General features: G+C 37.4%; 1 protein-coding gene across 1 annotated transcript; it reads right to left on the bottom strand.

Moving 5' to 3' along the window:
- Positions 1–9,212: 9,212 nt before the first annotated feature.
- Positions 9,213–11,191, bottom strand: LOC139146391 (uncharacterized protein KIAA1958-like). Its single transcript, XM_070717768.1, has 2 exons — positions 10,779–11,191; positions 9,213–10,653 (listed from the first exon to the last, which is right to left on the bottom strand). Exons 1-2 carry the CDS (start codon positions 10,990–10,992, stop codon positions 9,494–9,496), a joined length of 1,374 nt encoding a protein of 457 aa, XP_070573869.1. The 5' UTR covers positions 10,993–11,191; the 3' UTR covers positions 9,213–9,493.
- Between the last annotated feature and the right edge of the window lie 8,849 nt (positions 11,192–20,040).

The raw sequence follows: 20,040 nt of genomic DNA, 5'->3' as shown, positions 1-20,040 counted from the left end.
CATTAGGTTTTCATTCTGAAAATATTGTTTTGATCAAAAACTTGATTTTCTATCCTTTTTGGTATATTTTGACACTTTACACACATTTCTTAGTGCAGTATGCTCTCTGGAAACAAAAATACCCATTCCATTTTACTTTTCTGCTTTTTGTGAACTTACCTGAAATGTTTCTGGGAAATTTGTTTTTTTACAAAAAAAACACTTTCTACCCCAAATATCTGTCCATTTTAGTAACATTGTAATCTCAAAACAGGTCTAAATTAGTAATATTTCATCTACGTGGAGAAATAATTCATACTTTACGATATTCTCTGAGATAGAGATGTGTCATTTGGGGGTCACGTGACACGAGTCACATCGACAGGTTGCATGTTCACATCGTTCCGTGAAAACCTTTGCGTTTTCTCGGAAACTTTGGAAGTTTTTACTTCAAAAGTCGCCAAAGAAGTTGTTCGAAGATGGGTGTAGATATTGTTAGTTGGAGAAGTCGGATTGGCTGCTTTTCTCAACCGAAAAATTGGAGAAATATTTTGACTGGGCAGAATGGCGTGACGAGGACTCCATACAAGCGCGGCATGCTGCATAGAACAATGGCCTACTTGCTGGTTTGTACATTTATTATTTGCGGTGCAGATTTAATAATATCTGGCACAGACTTGTTCTGGACATCATTAGAAGAAGCTGGACAGCTATGTCTTGCTCAAGATTTGAGTCAGTGCATGCTGAAGTCCGCACAAAGAAGCTTTCTACCATTTCATTCGAACTTCACCGATCCGTGTCCACCTTTCAGTGCATGCATTCTACAGGTGTCAGAACAAGGTGTTAAAAATTCCGTGTTATCTAGATGTACAGCGACGGATTTTGTTAGCTTTGAGGTCAGTCAGCCATTTATTACACGACTGCTTCAATTATCAGGTGACATTGAACTAAACCCTGGGCCAGAAAAGGATATACTCGAGGCTATGGAATTATTGAAATCTGAAATATTGACCGAAATGAAAAATACTCGCAAAGAAATTCGGGGCGAATTACAGGAACTGAAAACTTCCCAGGCAGAGTTGAAAAATTCCTGCTCTGAACTTAGCAATGAATGTAGAGAGCTGAAAACGTCTGTCAGTAAAATAGAGGCTGAAGTAAATGAATTGAAGGAAAACAGAAATGTGACCGAACTCGATATGTCAGCCATATCTCAAAAACTTGACGTAATTGTGGAGCGTTTAGATCAGCTTGATGACGATACAGACAGACTCGAATCATTCTCCAGGAGACAACGTAAGACTCTACGGCATAAATGAAGATCCGGGCGAAACATTCGACCAATGTAAAGAAAAAGTAGTGGAAGTTCTAAACCAACACGTCGGCAAAAAATCATGGAACTCAAGAGATATCGTAAGAGCTCACCGTGTTGCTGTAAATTGGACAGATAAACCGCGTCCAATAATTGCCAAGTTCCATCATTGGGATGATAAAGTACTTGCCTTGACCGCGCGACAAAAATTGAAAGAAGTCGGAATTGGAATAGGGAACGATTTGACAAAGCGCCAGCGGAGGACTGTTGCAGATCTTAGGAAACAGGGTAAGACTGCATATTATAAAAACGGCAGATTAATTGTTTCTCAGAGTCGTACTGATGGAGATTCAAGACAAGGCACAAACGGTGGTACAGCTCAATCAATGACAACGCATGAACGTCCGCGAACGCGTCTGCAGTTCCGCATGCAGGGAAACCCAGACTAGGGGTTCGGCCATGGCCCAAATAATGTTAGTTTTCTGACATGGAATGTTCAAGGCTTGAAGACCAAGCTCCATTCTTTTGATTTTGCAAATTATTAGTCCCCACGGACACCGTCCGGGGGGACTTATAGGTTTGGTCATGTCCGTGCGTGCGTGCGTGCGTCCGTGCGTGCGTGCGTGTGTGCGTCCGTCCGTGCGTCCGTCCGTTCACGCAGATATCTCAGAGATGCAAGGAGCGATTTCATTCAAACTTGGTACAAGGATTACTTCATATGTCATACAGATGCACGTCGATTTGTTTTGTGATACGATCCAATATGGCCGCCAGGCGGCCATTTTATTACGATATTTTCATGTACAGAGCCATAACTCAGACATGTTTCAACTGATTTTATTCAAAGTTGGTACAAGGACATTGACCAGTGTCATAGATATGCATGTCGATTTGTTTTGTGATACGATCCAATATGGCCGCCAGGCAGCCATTTTATTACAATTTTTTCATGTACAGAGCCATAACTCAGACATGTTTCAACCAATTTTATTCAAAGTTGGTACAAGGACATTGACCAATGTCATAGATATGCAACTTTATTTGTTTTGTGATCGGATCTAATATGGCCGCCTGCGGCGGCCATTTTATTACGATTTTTTCATGTACAGTGCCATAACTCAGACATGTTTCAACCGATTTTATTCAAAGTTGGTACAAGGACATTGACCAATGTCATAGATATGCATGTAAATTTGTTTTGTGATACGATCCAATATGGCCGCCAGGTGGCCATTTTATTACAATTTTTTCATGTACAGAGCCATAACTCAGACATGTTTCAACCAATTTTATTCAAAGTTGGTAAAAGGACATTGATCAATGTCATAGATGTGCATGTCGATTTGTTTTGTGATACGATCCAATATGGCCGCCAGGCGGCCATTTTATTACAATTTTTTCATGTATAGAGCCAAAACTCAGGCATATCTCAACCGATTTTATTCCAAGTTGGTACAAGGACATTGACTTATGTCATACATATGTACCTCTATTTGTTTTGTGATACGATCCAATATGGCCGCTAGGCAGCCATTTTATTACGATGTTTTCATGTACAGAGCCATAATACTCAGACATGTATCAAGCGAATTTATTCAAAGTTGGTACAAGGAGATTGACTACTGTCATACATATGCATGTCAATTTGTTATGTGCGGCCATTTTGTTACGATTTTTTCATGTACAGAGCCATAATACTCAGGCATATCTCAACCGATTTTATTCAAAGTTGGTACAAGGACATTAACCTATGTCATACATATGTAGGTCTTTCTTGTATGTAGGTCATTCTTGGCCATTGAGCGCTATCTGTAACAAAGTATTTTTATCACAGACCTAATTAATGAAGAGGACTCTATCCTCTCTGAGGACATGTAATCAAAGTACCCATTAACAAGTGGGGACTGTGTCATCAACGATGACTTGTTTTATGTCTTTTGATGTTGTTTCCTTTATTGAAACTTGGGCACAGAGAGATGGGGATTTTTCAAATAATTTCCCAGGTTTTCAGATTTTCGATAACGCTCGAGGTAGAACGGCGAGATTTGGTAGACACCCTGGTGGTGTTTGTACAATTGTACGCAGTCACCTTGGAAAATATGTCAAACAGATTAAGTCAAATCTCCATGATTGTATTTTTCTTCTGTTTGAAGGAGGTATTTTTAATTTAGACAAAGATGTTCTTTTTTGTAGTATTTACATTTCTCCTCGGTACTCTACTGTTTACGAAAAATTGTCCTCTTTAAATGGTGTAGAATTATTAGAAAATGAACTGTGTAACATTCTTGCAAAATTACCCGAGGTTTATTTGATAATCACTGGGGATTTGAACGCCCGTACTGGTGAAGAACGGGATTATATAATAGATGATGACACAGAACACATTATTGATTGTGCGTATGTGTACGACAGAGATTTTTTCAATATGCAACGTGTGTCAAAAGACAAAGAAGTAAATTCCTTTGGTCACTTTCTTCTTTCTCTGTGCTGTACTTTTAATTTGCATATTGTAAACGGCAGAGTTGGTATGGACACAAATATAGGTGAATATACATGTGTTGCAAATGCTGGTACGAGCGTAGTTGACTACACTATAGTATCGTCAAGCTGTTTTCTATCCTTTCATCTTTTGCTGTAGAAGAGCGCACCGAATCCGATCACTTTCCTTTGTCCTTTTCTGTTAAATCAATGGATAAGTCTGATGTCGGGTGCGTGCATGATCATAACACAGTAGCTCTGAAAAAATGTATGTGGCGTCCTGAAAAGGAAACTTCCTTTTTAAATGTTTTCCAGTCAAGTGAAGTTAAGGACAAACTTGATGAATTAGTCGCAGATACAAACTCAAATATTGGGGATTTTATCCATGAAATAGTTGATTCATTTATGTTTGCCGCAGACAAATGTGACATGGTAAAAAAGGTTTCAAATATTTCAAAGTATAGAAAACAACCAGTTTGGTTTGACAGAGAGTGCTCTGATTTAAAGAGTAGAAAGTACTATTTTTTAAGAAGATTTAGAAAGTCAAACAGTACAAATGATTTACAGTTGTATAAGGAATCACGAAGACAGTTTAAGAATCTGTGTCGTAACAAACAACGTGTTTACAACGATGATGTAAGAAATACACTAACTCACTGTCCAGTTCTAATTCAAAGTTATTTTGGGGAACTTTGAGACGTTTGGTATCTTCTTATCCAGCGCAAGTTAATATTATGCCAAGGGAATTTTATGTTTATTTCAGTGAGCTGTTTGCACTCGATGAGTCTTTTGTAGATGATTTTGCTATGTCCGATGACCTAGAAAGTCTTTTAAGAGGGGTTGACATATTTGAAAACTGCGATGAGGTAGATTATGAAATTCTAAATGGTCCTATTTCAAACGATGAGATTGTTAAAGCAATATCTAAATTAAAAAATGGAAAAGCAGCCGGGCCAGATTGTCTCTTGGGCGAATTCTTTAAATCCACTAGCAACTTTTTGGTTCCGTATCTCAGTGTCCTTTTTAACAGGCTTTTTGAATCTGGTACTTTTCCAGAGGATTGGTCCAGAGCTATTATCATTCCATTACATAAGAGTGGTTCATTAATAATCCTGAAAACTATAGGGAATTTCTTTGCTTAGCATTTTCAGTAAAATTTTTACTTCCATTTTGAATAGTCGTTTGACTTTCTGGTCAGAAGCACTTGGAAAAGTTGACGAAGCACAGGCAGGTTTTCGTGGTGGTTATTCGACTGTTGACAATATTTTTATTCTTCAGTCCATCGTCCAGAAGTATTTATCACGTAAAAGAGGCAAATTTTACTGTGCATTCGTCGATTTTTCCAAGGCTTTTGATTCAGTGGAGCGCAAGCGACTTTGGTATATCCTCTTACGAGGTGGAATCAAAGGAAAAATGTTTAAGATTCTATATGCAATGTACCAAGATGTGAAATCATGTGTACGGGTAAAACATCAAGATACAGGTTACTTTGATTGCCCTATTGGCGTACGCCAAGGTTGTATGTTAAGTCCTTTTCTGTTCTCCTTTTTTATAAACGAATTAATTAGTGAAATACAAATAGAGGTTATCGCGGCATCCAACTTTTTCCAGATTTAATAGAAATTTTTTGTTTGCTATTTGCAGACGATGTTGTATTTTTTCAGATACGATTGTTGGCTTGCAACGTCTACTTTATTGTCTAGAGTCATATTGTAAAACATGGAAATTGTCAGTGAACCTAGCTAAGACAAAAATTATGGTATTTAAAGCAGGTGGTTTTCTTTCAAAGCTGAGAAATGGTTTTTCAATGGGAAAAGAGTACAAGTTGTTTCTTATTATAAATATTTAGGTATTATGTTTTCATGTAGACTGATATGGTCGATGGCAACTAAAACGTTAGCACAGCAATCACGTAAAGCTTTAATGGTATTTGTAAGGCTAGCAGAAAAATTGGTATGCTTCCTTATAACACATTCTTTAAATTATTCGACACTATGATTTTACCTATTTTGACATATGGGTCAGAGGTTTGGGGTTTTGAAAGACATGACAGTCTAGAGAGAATTCAATATTATGCCTGTCGTTATTTTTTAGGAGTTGCTGGAAATGCACCAAATGTCGTAGTTTTAGGGGAATGTGGTAGACATCAAATCTTTTTATATACGGCAAAACGTTGCATTAAATATTGGACAAAACTTCTGAAAATGCCTTCAAGTAGATACCCAAAGAAATGCTACAACATGCTTTATACCATTGAACAATCAGGTGTTAGATCCAAACCAACATGGGTACAGCATATTAAAAAATTGTTGCAGTTATGTAATTTACATGATGTGTGGGAAAAACAAGAAATAGATGATGTAAATTCTTTTATGCAAACTTTTGTTCAGAGATTTAAAAATTACCTGTATGATAAGTGGTATAGTGAAGTCTGTTCACTCGAAAAGTTGACATGGTACAGACAATTGAAATCATACATTGAGCCGGAAAAGTATCTTTTTTCTGTGAAAATCCTCGCACATGCGCGAATGCTTGCAAGGTTTCGCACTTCTTCCCATTATTTACGGATTGAGGTGGATCGTAAATTCGGAATAGATCGAGATTTAAGATTTTGCTTACTATGTGATAGAACAGAGATTGAGGACGAATACCACTTCCTTTTAATTTGTCCTTTTTTTGAAAATCAGAGAAGGAAATACATTCCTGTAAGATTTTTTAATCCACCTTCTGAAAGGAAATTTATTCAGTTGATGACAACTGATGATATAGCTACTTTGCAATGTTTATCTGCATATGTTTTTCATTCAATGAGACTGAGAAAGGAGTTGAATGATATGTAAAAATGTTAGTGTGTGATATTCTACTTTCCTGTCACTTATTTCATTTGAATACTATGTAAAGTATGATGGGCCGAAGGCCTTATATTTCTGAATAAAGACCTTAGACGAGGTCAGATGTGTCATTTGCAGAGCAAAGCTGTCCACGTTGTAACAGGAAAAGTACAATTCAGTGGTACGAATGGTATGTAATTGATATGCAAATTAGTTCTGTATTTTATGGCTTTTTGGTATATTTTGACAGTTTACACACATTTTTAGTGCAGTATGCTCTCTGGAAACAAAAATAGCCATTCAATCTTACTGTTCTGGTTTTTGTGAACTTACCTGAAATTCTGTGTGAAATTTCTTGTTTTTTACCAAAAATCCGTCTTTTTACCCCAAATATCTGTCCATTTTTGTAATATTATGATCTCAAAACAGGTCTAAATTAGTAATTTTTCATTTATGTGGAGAAATAATTCATACTTTGCAGTATTCATTGAGATAGAGATGTGTCATTTGCAGAGCAAAGCTGTCCACGTTGTAACAGGAAAAGTACAATTCTGTGCTATGGTTGTGTAATTGATATGCAAATTAGTTCTGTATTTTATACCTTTTTTTTGTAAATTTCACATTTTATAATTACTCACACACTTTGAGTGAAGTACCAGTATCCTCTCTGCAATCCATAATACTATTCCATCCCCATTTCTGGTTTTCTTTTCAATGTAATAGATTTTTCTGAAAAATTTTATTTTTTTGACCAAAAAGGGCATTTTCTACCCCAAATTTACATCCGATTTTGTAACAAAGTGATGTCAGAGTAGTTTCATAACATCGTATATTAAATTTTCTCAAAGGAATATTCGATGATTTACTTATTTTATTTGAAACAAATGTGTCATTTGCAGAGGAAAGTTGTCTGTATTTTCACAGATAGAGAAGATTTCAGTTGCATACTTTAATGCAAAATATGCAAATGAGTTCTAAAATTTCAATATTTTTGGTCATTTTGTGTCAATGTAATGTTTAACTCTCATTTCAACCACCACAGCAACATCCACTCCGTATCTAAATGTAAATTTTGGGAATTTTCAGGTTTATTTTGAAAAATTTTAATTTTTGACCAAAATCCTGAGATTTTTCCCCAAATTTCTGCTAAATTTGTGTAAATATGATATCATTACTACCATAATCAGATAGGATATCTTATAAGGATCATGAATCATATAGGGTTTGCCACATTTTATTCAGGAATAAAAAATTCCTATGGGTTGACAAGGTAACATGCACAAATTGTTTACTTGCCTTAAAATAATGCAGTGGCTGGGTATTACATAACACTAGATAATGCAGCCCCTTAAGGGTTAATGAACTTTGTAATTAGGTATATAACTCTGACATTACGGCACCCAAGTCAGTGAAATCGGGTACAGATATTGTTCTGATAAATATCTAATTGTACTGAGAAGCATTTGGCAGTGTCAAGTTAACAAATAGGTCATTTGCATATTTTATGAAGTTTTGTAATTAGTCATATAACTCTAAAATAACCACCAAATATGATGAAATCTGCTGCAAATACTGATCCGACAGATATCTAATTATGGTGTAAAGCATTTACTTGTGTGAAGTTAATTAAGGGTTCATTTGCGTATTTAATGAACTTTGTAATTAGTGATATTACTCCAAAATTACAGCATTTAATTTGATGAAACTTGCTACAGATGTTGATCTAATAAATATCCAAATGTACTGAGAAGCATTGAGCAGTGTCAAGTTAAAAATTACCTCATTTGCATATTTCATGAAGTTTTATAAAAAGTCATATAACTCCGAAATAACTGCATCAAATGAAATGATGAAAACTGCTGCATATACTGATCCGACAGATATCTAACTGTGTTGTAAAGCATTTAGTAATGTGAAGTTAATAAAGGGTTCATTTGCATATTTAATAAACTTTGTAATAAGGTATATAACTCTGAGATTACGGCACCAAATTTGGTGAAACCTTCTACAGATATTGATTTGATACATATTTAATTGTGCTATGAAACATTGAACAGTGTCAAGTTAATTTGGGGTTTATTTGCATATTTAATGAACTTTGTAATTAGTGACATTACTCTTAAATTACAGCATCAAATTAAATGAAAGGTGCTACAAATGTTGATCTGATAGATATCTAATTGTCTCATGAAGCATTGGGCAGTGTAAAGTTAATTAACAGCTCATTTGCATAATAAAGAAAGTTTTGTAATATGATTAATCTCTGAGAGTACTATAGAAATAACGGGCGACGCGCTGACCATTAACGTTTATTTGTGGGCAAGGGCGAGAGGAAAGCCAAAAATTAACGGGCGAGGCTTCCGAGCCCGTTAATTTTGGCTTTCCTCGAGCTCGCGCCCACAAATAAACGTTAATGGTCAGCGCGGAGTCTGTTATTTCCATTATATTACCAACGAATCCAAGAAAATCGTCAAAATTTGCGAAAATTTCCCACACGAAAGACAACGGGGCCCCAGAACTTGAATTACACAAAACGTTGTATTCACTGAACAGTGACGTGCTGCGCTATATGGCGAGTTGTGTAAAAATAAACAAGTCTCACTCTCAGGTCATCATTCTATTTAACATCTTTATTATTTAACACGGCAAAGGTCAACCATGAATACGTGTACAATGTAAGGTCAAAAAACGCAACTTCTGCACTTTAAAACTTGAAACAATGTAACAAAACTCTTAACAACATAGCGTCGCCACAGCAAAATTTTATCAATAGACATTGCGGTGCGGTCACGCCGCCATGAAAACGACCGTTCTGACGAGCTCTAAACTCTCGTTTTATTTTGTTGGACGCTTTTAAATTCGATTTTTAGTCAGCTGGATGATATTATTGTCAGTGTTACATCTTGCTTGCACTGGAATTGTTCTCGACTTGAATTGTATTGACATTGACAGTGCAATACTGAAACAACGCGGGAATACCGTCGACTTGGTTGCCAGTTGCTCTTGGAGTAGTTTGGGTACGCTCCGGGATCAGGACATCGGTACTAGGACTTTTCTCAGAGAAGCTGCTTCTGGCACTAGGTAAGCTCGATTTTTCTCCAGTCGTGGCCGAGAAAAGGGTCCCTGACAAACTTCTGCGTTGATCCGCTGTTGCGCCGGTGACGTAGTGTTTTACGGACTCCTCGTTCCGGTGGCCGGTAACTTTCATGATGAGGTGTGTACTCACATTTTGACCCGCTAGAATAGTGGCAGCGGTTGCCCGCAAACAGTGGTTTGTGTAAACCATCGATAGATTAGCAGCTTTACTGATATCCTTCATCATGTCTCCCAATTTTTTTGATCCCAAAGGCGCGTTATAATACCAGATAGGAGCGCTGTGGTCGATGAAAGTGAGCGGACGCTGGAACATGGCGGTCTGCTTGGGGTGTAGCTTTGACAGGTACAATTTTAGAGCTCTCACAGGACATTTTGCGCTGCCCGGTTGAGCGTACATACGTTTTTCTTCAGCCACATCATCTCGCGGATTCAAGGTGCCCTGATGAATTTTATTTTTTTCGTTGTACGCCATTCTAACAAATTCAGCACCGATGTCATCATGCTCAAACACGAGTGATGATTTTGTCATATCACGAAGCCCTTCACGACCCCTGCGGCAGAAATGAACCATGATGTCAAACCAAACTTTGCGTAACAAGGCTTGAGGCGTATCCATCGACAAAACACCGGATTCCATCAATTTAGCAAGATCTCCGCGTTGGATAGCTGACTTGTGAGTTGAGGTATCCTTGCCCTCACGTTTCAATTTCTTTATTAATCCCACGAATACATGGTTGCTCGAATTAAATTCACGATCGCGTAAAATATTTATGGGACGATTGTACGGCACGCTGGTCAAATGACGATTTATAGCCGCCCTTATGCCGACCAGGGAAGATTTCGCGTAATCTTCGCCGCTCCGTGTACACAGACTGGCATAAAACTCTCGCAGCTTGTTATTGAGATCGTCGACAGGTAGAATTTCGAAGTTCTCCGCAAAACCCTTCTCTCTCAGCCAACCTAAAATTTTAAAAAATGACAAAAAGCTATACTTACTCACGACGCTACTCAAGAAAGGTAGGCCTAAATCAAATGATATCGTTTTAATATCAAATTTTAGAGAACCGGTATTTTACGATACTCACATTTGAATTGGTTGACACCCCATTTTGTAGCTCGCTTGGTCGTCTGTTCATTCCGGTTTTCCTCGATTTCTATGATTTCATCTTCAGTACGGGTACGAAATCTTTTCTCACCTTCTCTGCCTTCGAAATCGAATTCAATCAAATTTTCTCCACTGCTATCGGGTCGTTCAACACGTTCGAAATTGTTAATGTTTAGCATGATAACTGGTTCCATGGCGAAAATATCGGATTGTATTTTACAACACGACGCGACGTATGCTACAGTACGGTATGTCAGTGACTCTGAGTGAGTTGTACAATATTCGCGACGCAGTGTCGTGCGCTGTAAAAAATTTGCAAATCAGGTGATTTTTTTGGAAAAAAGAGTCTGAACTTGGCCCACAAGTGCTCCATTTTATTTCATGATTGATTATGATCTTTGTAAAAATAACAATTTACATTTTATCTTTAAATTTACGATGTTTACGTTGTTAGTATTATTATTCATATTCACGGGCATGTAAACAGACCATTACTGTGTATTTGTGGTCAGTCACGTGCTTCAGCTCGACCAATTAAAATGCGACTGACAGAGCATGGTAATATAATGTGCGATAAAACCTACATATAGTGGTATAACAGATATCTTATTGTTCTGTGAAGCTTACTACTATTAATGAACCTGTTGTAAAACACGTGAGCATATTGAGTTCATATCTGGTTTAAACTTTTCATCGGGACCAACAACAGCCATGACTGATACATACATTCTAAAGAGAATATACATTTCTGGAAGCAAATCTAGAAACAAAAGGTACTCTTTAGTTTGTTACATACAACATAAGAGAAGACCATTTCTGCAGATGGATATAAAGTTTATCATTTGCTTTTGCAATCTTAAGTTCTGTTTCGTGTATATTTTTGAGCTGTAAAATGAATCCAACAGCATTCGGTAATTGGTTATTTGACTTTGCAATGCTATGAAGTTAACAATAAAACTCTCATGTGGATCCCCTAGAACCATACACGATACAGATGGTGGTTTCTTATAACTTAAGAGGTTTGATCATTTAACTAAAAAGTCTGATGAAATCAAAGATATGCCAGTTCATTAACATGCAAATTAGGAATTGGCTGAAGTAAATATGCTAAATGACTTTCAATAATGTTGCATCATAATATCTTCAATTTAATAGCAAGTTTCGTCAACTTTAGGCAAGTCATTCAAAATATATAACCCTAATTAGGAATTAGCTGAAGTAAAATGCTTTATGACTTTCAATCATGTTGTATCATAGTATCTTCATTGTAATTGCAAGTTTCCTCAACTTAGGGCATCACCTCATCAATCTTCTAGACCCTACCCCCTCCCGAATATCAAATGTTCCATCCCTTTTTTGATCTTGTTTACATAAGGTCAGATGGAAGGAAATATATTTGCAACCTTGGGGATTTTTTAATTAATGCTATGAGTGCTATCATTTGAAAGTAAACAGCACTTAAATTAGTTACAGATAGTGAAATGCCTTTCACTGGGGGTGATTACGACATCTGGAATTATCCTGGATCCAAATTTCTCATCAGCTCTTGTGTGTCTTACATGGAAATGTTGCAAAAATTGATCCGCAATGAAATGTACTTCAGCTTTGCTTTCAGGATCAAATTTTACTACAAATCGATACCAAATATGACAAAAATTTCGGGGCTTCCCGACACTTTGGGCAGAAAATTTATGTAATAACATCCCTCGGGACTTTTGTACCAAATTACAAAGCTATCAGATAAGTAATTATGAGAACAAGTTTTCTTGACCAAAAATGACAAATACCACACTAAAAAGAGCAGCGGTTCGTTAGTTTTTGAAGTTGACGGACATACTGTACGTACGTATATACATACATACATACATACATACATACATACATACATACATACACACAGACATACAGATGCCACTGACTTCAGCTTATATGATAATCTCACATTAGTATATCCAAATATGAGCTAACAAAACCGGTTCATTGGTGTCTGAGAAACGGCTGCTTACGGACAGACGCACAGACAGAAGGATGGATGGATGGACAGGAGTCAATCTAGCTATAAGTCCCCGTTGGACTGCGTCCGCAGCGACTGGCAACTGTGGGTAGTCGTTTGATGTACAAAATCAGCTATCAGCAAAAAATATATGATGTACATTGCAACTTCTCATGTGATAACAAAGGAATTAAGTACTACAGAAGTACACATTACCCATACCTCATTCAGGATCTATGCATAAACAAAACCTACTAGTATCTATGACAAGACTTTGTTCATGCACTTTCGTGTCCACTCTTGTTACCAATCACAATTCTCTCAATATCACTTCTCAGAGCTTGTTGAACAGAACTGAATTATCACTTTAATGACAATTTAAATTCATAATCAATCATAGAAATACTGTCAATAACACAGTGTAGGTTACATTTTTTTCAAGATGTTTAAATACCGTATCTGCACCTTGATAACTTCTTGCAGACACAAAATCCAGACACTCAATGTGACAAAATTAATCAGTACTTTAGATGTAATTGTACAGTATTCTTATATTACTCTAAATTTTGCTTTGTGTCTGCTTGACCTGTGCCAGCAAATTTTGCTAACATTTCAATAGTACTGTAAGGTAGTTGTCATACATCAACATGCATTAAATCTTTGTCATCAGGGGGGTTCAAAATTGTGGTCGAGAAGTTGAGTCTTTCCATCCATAGTCGTAAATCCTTACTAGTAGACTACACCTTACTCCAGATGCATCGCAGTCTCTGCCAATAGTAAGGTGTTGGATGAATCCTTGTAACCCATGGATTCAACCTGAAAAATATAGCGTTATACATTGTATCTGTATGCTTAAATACATGTATACGGTACACACAACCAAACTTTAACAATAAAGTAGAACCATAGCATTACCAAAGAACATGCATGCATAGCTCCATAAAACCAGGTCAAAAAATAATTGAGATAGAGCGTAATTACAAAAATTCATTAAATATGAAAATGAATCATTAATTAGGGGCCAACACCCACTAAACTATAATAGTCTGTGGGACGACCCGGGCTATCGTTTCAAAAAGATCACTGAACACTCAAGTTTAAATCAAATCAGCTGAAATGATGAATTTCCACCATAAAGAAATAGAAAAACGATACTTAACCCAAATCGGTTCATCCGAATGCGTGAAATTTGGTGAAAAAGTTAAAAATATATAATATATGCTAATAGGTGTCAAAGGTCATCATCGATGTTAAAGCTTGTGAGTAACAAGCGTTTTCATTGGTGGAGGCATCAATGAGCCAATCACGTAGTCCGATACATACCCTTTCAAAATGGCTACCTCCACAAGCATGGAATGTGTGTGTCACGTCGCTGACATACAAGACGAGCCGATCAAGGCTTTTACTGACCACTCTTGGGCAAAATTAATCGAATGCGCTGAGATTTGGAAAAGCTCTGATGGCTTGGAGCTGGAAATTGCACTTCAGTTGGATCCTGAAGCATGAGATCAGTCCGGCTTTCACCTTGGGTGCTATCAGCGTTTCACTGGTAAACGTCGGCTGGCACAGGCAGAGAAACGCAGAGAGAAAGGTAAGCTACGTAAAACGCTTGCCACAAGTGAACCGACGGAACTGAATGATGAGAGTGAACAACAAGTGTCTCCTGTAAAGCGATACTTAAGGTCAAACCCTAGTTCAAGTTCCATTTCGTCAGCCAAGCGGAGAAGTATTCACGTACTGCCACCGATGTGTATATATTATGCAAGGGTGAGAAACGAAGGGTTGACCCGATTTCAAGAAAGAGGTCAAATGAAAGACTTGTCGCCTGTGAAACCGACGGACGTACATTACTTAAAGCTGCCGAATTTAGGAAAGACGAGAAACTTCTACTGCAGTTGAGAGGTCAAGACTTGGTCAGTATTGAAGTGAAGTATCACAAATCATGCTATCAAAGTTATGTCAGATGTGTCACTTATTCATACCAGAAGAAAACAGAGGAAGAAAGTGGTATCATGTATGCACCATCCTTCAAAAAATTTTGTGATGAAGTAGTGCAGAGGAGACTAATAGATAATGATGAAGTTGTTCCAATCAACGTGTTGAAAAATATCTTCATTAAAATGATCAATGACATTGAAGATATTGATGCATCATCATACAAAAACATGTATTTAAAGAAAAGACTCAAACGACGATTTGGTGATAAAATCAAGTTTCTTCGACCTCACATGCAAAAATGTGAACTGGCAATGGCTCACAAAGAATCAGATTCAGATGGCCGGATCCTGAACATTACTCATACAGATTCTGAAAGCGAAGAAGACGAAGCAGAGTCACAGTCATTTGCAGCACACTCTAACAGTCAGCAGCATGAAATGCTTGAGATGATTCACTCTGCGATGAATATTCATGCCACTCTAGAGAAAGCTCAAGGTGTTGCAGCATGGCCTCCTCGGGCAGAAGATCTAACAATCCAAAGAAGTAGAGATATTGTACCCACCAAACTTTTTAATTTCCTGGCATGGTGTACTGGCCTATCACAGGACTTTCACTCACAAGATCGTGTTGATGTCCAAGCTGATGTTGAGAACAAATTGTTATCAATCTGTCAGGACATGATGTTCTTGTCTTCTCAAGGACGGAAACTCACTCCTAAACACTTGTCACTTGGTATGGCAGTTCGTCATGTGACTGGATCTTCATCATTGATAGGATTGCTCAATGGTTTAGGGCACTGTGTTTCACACTCAAAAGTGTTAGAGCATGACACAGCACTAGCTATCCAACAACTCCATGGTGACGGTTTGCCACCAGGTTTTTGTCAAGAAGTCTTTACAACATTGGTATGGGATAATAATGATTTTGGTGAAGAGACAATCAGTGGTAGGTACAGCTGATTACTCAGGTCTCAAATATCACATGAGTTCTGCATTTATTTATGAAATTGAAAATCTGCTACTGTTGGTGTTGTCTTTATTTTCCCAAGCAGATCATTAGTGTAAACAACATCTTCTGACACAATTTCTGTTTGAGGGAAAGGAACAACTCACAATACAAATGGAATTATAATTCAGAGGAGTCTTGGAGATGACACAGATGACAATGACAGCAACCCTTCGATATCAGTAGCAGTCACCAAGTCAAAGCAAAGGACGCTTCAAGTTCCACCCACCAATATTATTGAATACCATGGCAGACCACGCCATGGCCCTGCACCGTCAGGTTGTACATTATGAACTATATGCTCATCACAGTCATTGTCTTAGATGCAGGCATGGTCAAACATTATCGTTGTAAGTAGCACAAATAAATGCACAACTCATTTACATCTCAAAGTTTTACATGCACAATATTATACATCAAATGTGTTTTTAAAAGCCCCTTTCTTTCATTAAACAATTAAAAAAGGTATACAAACAGTTAAGACATTTTACACAAGCCCATCCATACTCCTATATCCTGTTAATATCCCCTTTATATACATATTAAATCTCCCCTGTGTTAAACAACATAATTTTCAATGCACTGATATTTGTATTTTCATTTCCCAAACATTATATAAACAGTACTATATATATATATTGGACAAGAATTCTTGCAGTTTTACAATATTGTTACGTCACTATAATGTTACACTGCCCTAGAGTAAAGCTTAATTTTTCAATCTACCTGTAGGCTTTAATGTGGATGACATTTTCCAGAATCAGGGCAGAGAACAAAAATTTTTTAACAAGCCAGTCATAGTGTTTTACTTTTATTTCTTACTTTTAAGGTTGAGGGAGAGGAGTGCAACGTTTTACCCTCATGGACTGGATTTAATAAGAAACTGTCAGGCAGTGTTACCCCACCTGTCAGCAAAATTGGTTACCTGCCGGTGATTGATGCCAGTCCAACAGAAAAGTCTACTGTAAACACAATACTCAGCAGAAGTGTTGACATCGCCGATAAGCTCAGCCTGCAAAGTATTGTTGTCACCATGGATCAAGCAATTTACTCAAAAGCACAAGAGATACGCTGGCAGAATGAAGAGTATACACAACGTCTAATTCTACGTCTTGGAGAGTTTCACACAGCTATGTCATTTCTGTCTACAATAGGAAAGCGCTTCAGAGATGCTGGGTTAGAAGATATAATGATAGAATCCGGTATTTTAGCCCAAGGCTCTGCCAATGGTGTTATGAGTGGTCACCATTACAACAGAAGTGTTCGCTGCCATAAACTGGTTGCTGAAGCTATGCACCGTGTCCGCTTCAATGAATTCCTTGACAGCTTGACTGAAGAGGAACATTTAAGAGTGATCACTAGCCTTATCCAACTTCGTGAAAGCTTCCCCCATTCACTCATCGATGAAGTGGAGACAGAAGATGTTAAGCTATTACAACAGAAATACGCAGACCATGTACAGAAGTGCTGTGAAAGTAACATCAATTATGCTTTCTGGAATTCCTATTTGGAAATGGTACAGCTTCTACTCCTCCTCATTCGAGCAACACGTGAGGGTAACTGGCATTTACATCTATCAACACTAAGAAAGATGTTACCATGGTACTTTGCGTATGGTAGAGTTAACTATTCACGCTATCTTCCGGTGTATCTACAAGAAATGTCAGCTTTGCCTCAAACACACGCAAACGTATATGAGAAATTTTGTGAAGGTGAGTTTGCCGTGCAGCGATCTGATGACCATCCATTTTCAATGACTCCATGTGATCAAATTATTGAACAAACTTTCAATCGTGAGTCAAAGACAAAAGGTGGACTGGTTGGTTTCACACGAAACAAAGGTGCTCTCAACCGATGGATTCTAAGTCATCCAGCACGTTCAGCTATTGCATCAGGTTGCTTCACCCAAGCTGGTAAGACAGACAAGCAGTCAGATCACAAAGACCTGACACAAGCCAGGATGAAGAGAGATGAATCTGATGTACAAGAGGTGATATCAACCTTGCTGTCGATGGGGTCACCATTTACTGGTGATAGTGATGACCTGCTTGTTCATCTTACAGCTGGTACATTGGCTGGTGAAGAAATCACAACAGATCTCACCACTGCATATTTCAAAGGTGAAGAGGCTTACCAACAATTTAATAAGGAGCGTTTAACACATGGATCAAAGGATTTGTTTGACAAAATGTCTGTCCTGAGGGGTAAGACATTTGCAGATCTTGCTAAGAAAGCGAAGTCCAAAGTTACCATGAGTTCGCTATCAGTTAAAGAAAACCGTAATCTTCTTGGGAGGATGCTGGTCATTGCACAGGTGCGACACCTTGATCTTCGTGAGGTCATGACTTATCCCCTTGGCCATGTCCCAGCAATGTAAGCCAACTTTGATGAAACAATGACGAAGACAAACAAGGCTGTCCTGGCTCATCATCTTCAATCCACCTTTCCAGATGCAGTTGTGGACCATAATCTCGAAGGAAAGTGTGCTGTTCTAGTCGATGCCATGGCCTTAATACAGATGCAAAGTAAAGTGCAAGCTACTTTTGGAGAATTCGCAGCCAGCATATTTTACCAGTTGAGAGCAATCGCATCAAAGTATGGCGCCACAAGAATAGACTTTGTCATTGATCAGTACAGAGAACCATCCATAAAGAATGCAGAAAGAAAACGTCGAGCCACCACTGGTACCTTCAATGAGATTCGTATCACACGTCCATCCCTGAACATGCCAAGGCAATTAAAAAAGTTCCTTGCCTCTGGTAAGAATAAAGAATCTCTCTTACTCTTTCTGTTTGAATCATGGAAAGAATATGAATCAGAGTGCCTGCAGGGTATCACCATGTATGTTACCAAGGGTGAGCTTTGCTACAGATTGCGTTCAGCAAATGGTGTCATGGATGTAACTGAAATACCAGAATTGCAGTGTGACCATGAAGAGGCTGACACAAGACTACTACTTCACGCTCAACATGCATCACGTGTTGGGGAGGCAGACAACATTGTCATTCGCAGTCCTGATACAGCCCTTACGAAAATTGTCTATAGAAATTTTACAGAGTCTATAGAATTTAACAGAGTGATACGGAACTATATGGAAAACAAATGGAAATTTTATTCTCGATCATTCTATAGAAACATTCTGTAGAAATTCTACAGATCTGATCGGCATTTTACAGATATGTAGACATGATACAGTAATGACAATGGTACGGTAGTTTTGTGTATCTGGGAGCTCTAAATGGGATTTTTCCTTATGAACTTCACTGTCATTTGCTTGATACCATTATCTTAGATTATACAGCAGGTAAATTTTTACTTTGTTTTTTAATTTTCTGTTGTATGTTTCAGTTTATTTCCATGATTACATGAATAAATGAGAATTAAGCCCCTCTCAGTAAAATAACTGGCAAATGACAATAAAAACATCTTACTTAATAAGATTTTGAGCCTTTCACCTAACACAGTATACATGAATAGAAGCATTATTTCAACAGCATTGAGAATCTTCTGATGTTTTTATCAGTGAATCTACTGGATAGTTTTTAATTTACTTCATCAGTGAGATAAAATCCAAGTATTTGACTTGTCCACATCAGTCAGTGTATGTGCAAAAGAAATCGTTATTGTTGATGATTCAATTATGGTTCCTAATTCACTTTTGAACTCGATCATAACTGGTGATCAAGAATATAGTGTGTTGACAACTCAAATACTGAAAAATACCACATAGGTACAGCAACACTGTAGTACTCAAATTCACTTTGATTTAGATCTGTTTCAGTACAGCAATTTGTTAGGACTACATAGGAATGAAAGATAGTGACCATAGAGATTTGTTATTTATTACTTTTTTAGCTACCGGTCTTTCATGTAGCATAATATAATATTTCAAATTCAATGGAGATGGCTTGATTGAAATTTTCAACCTAAAATTTTTGTCTCATGGAAATGGAAATATTGATTCTGGTCAGAACATTGTATTTACTTGCATGATCACGTCACACATCATGCATAAAGAAAGGGAACAGATTTGAAGAAGAAACATTATTATTTTTGCTTGAAAGGGTGAATGTAAATTGCCTGCACTCACTCATTACCAGCAACATACTGAGGTCAGTTTTTTTAATATATAAATGAAACACATTTTATTGACGCCTGAAAGTGTAAATTGCCTCTACAGACTCACTACTAGCCAGGTTGTATATGAAGTCCATTTTTGAAAGTGAATGTTTTTCAATAAGACTAAATTAATCACACTCTGTTGAAATTGCAACATGTATTTTAGGACACTTCATTGATTTCCAGG

Source organism: Ptychodera flava, chromosome 12 (genome assembly GCF_041260155.1).
Source record: "Ptychodera flava strain L36383 chromosome 12, AS_Pfla_20210202, whole genome shotgun sequence".
In the NCBI taxonomy this organism is placed as follows: domain Eukaryota; kingdom Metazoa; phylum Hemichordata; class Enteropneusta; family Ptychoderidae; genus Ptychodera; species Ptychodera flava.
The sequence above is the reverse complement of the archived record's forward strand: the minus strand, read 5'-3'. Positions and strand labels throughout refer to the sequence as shown.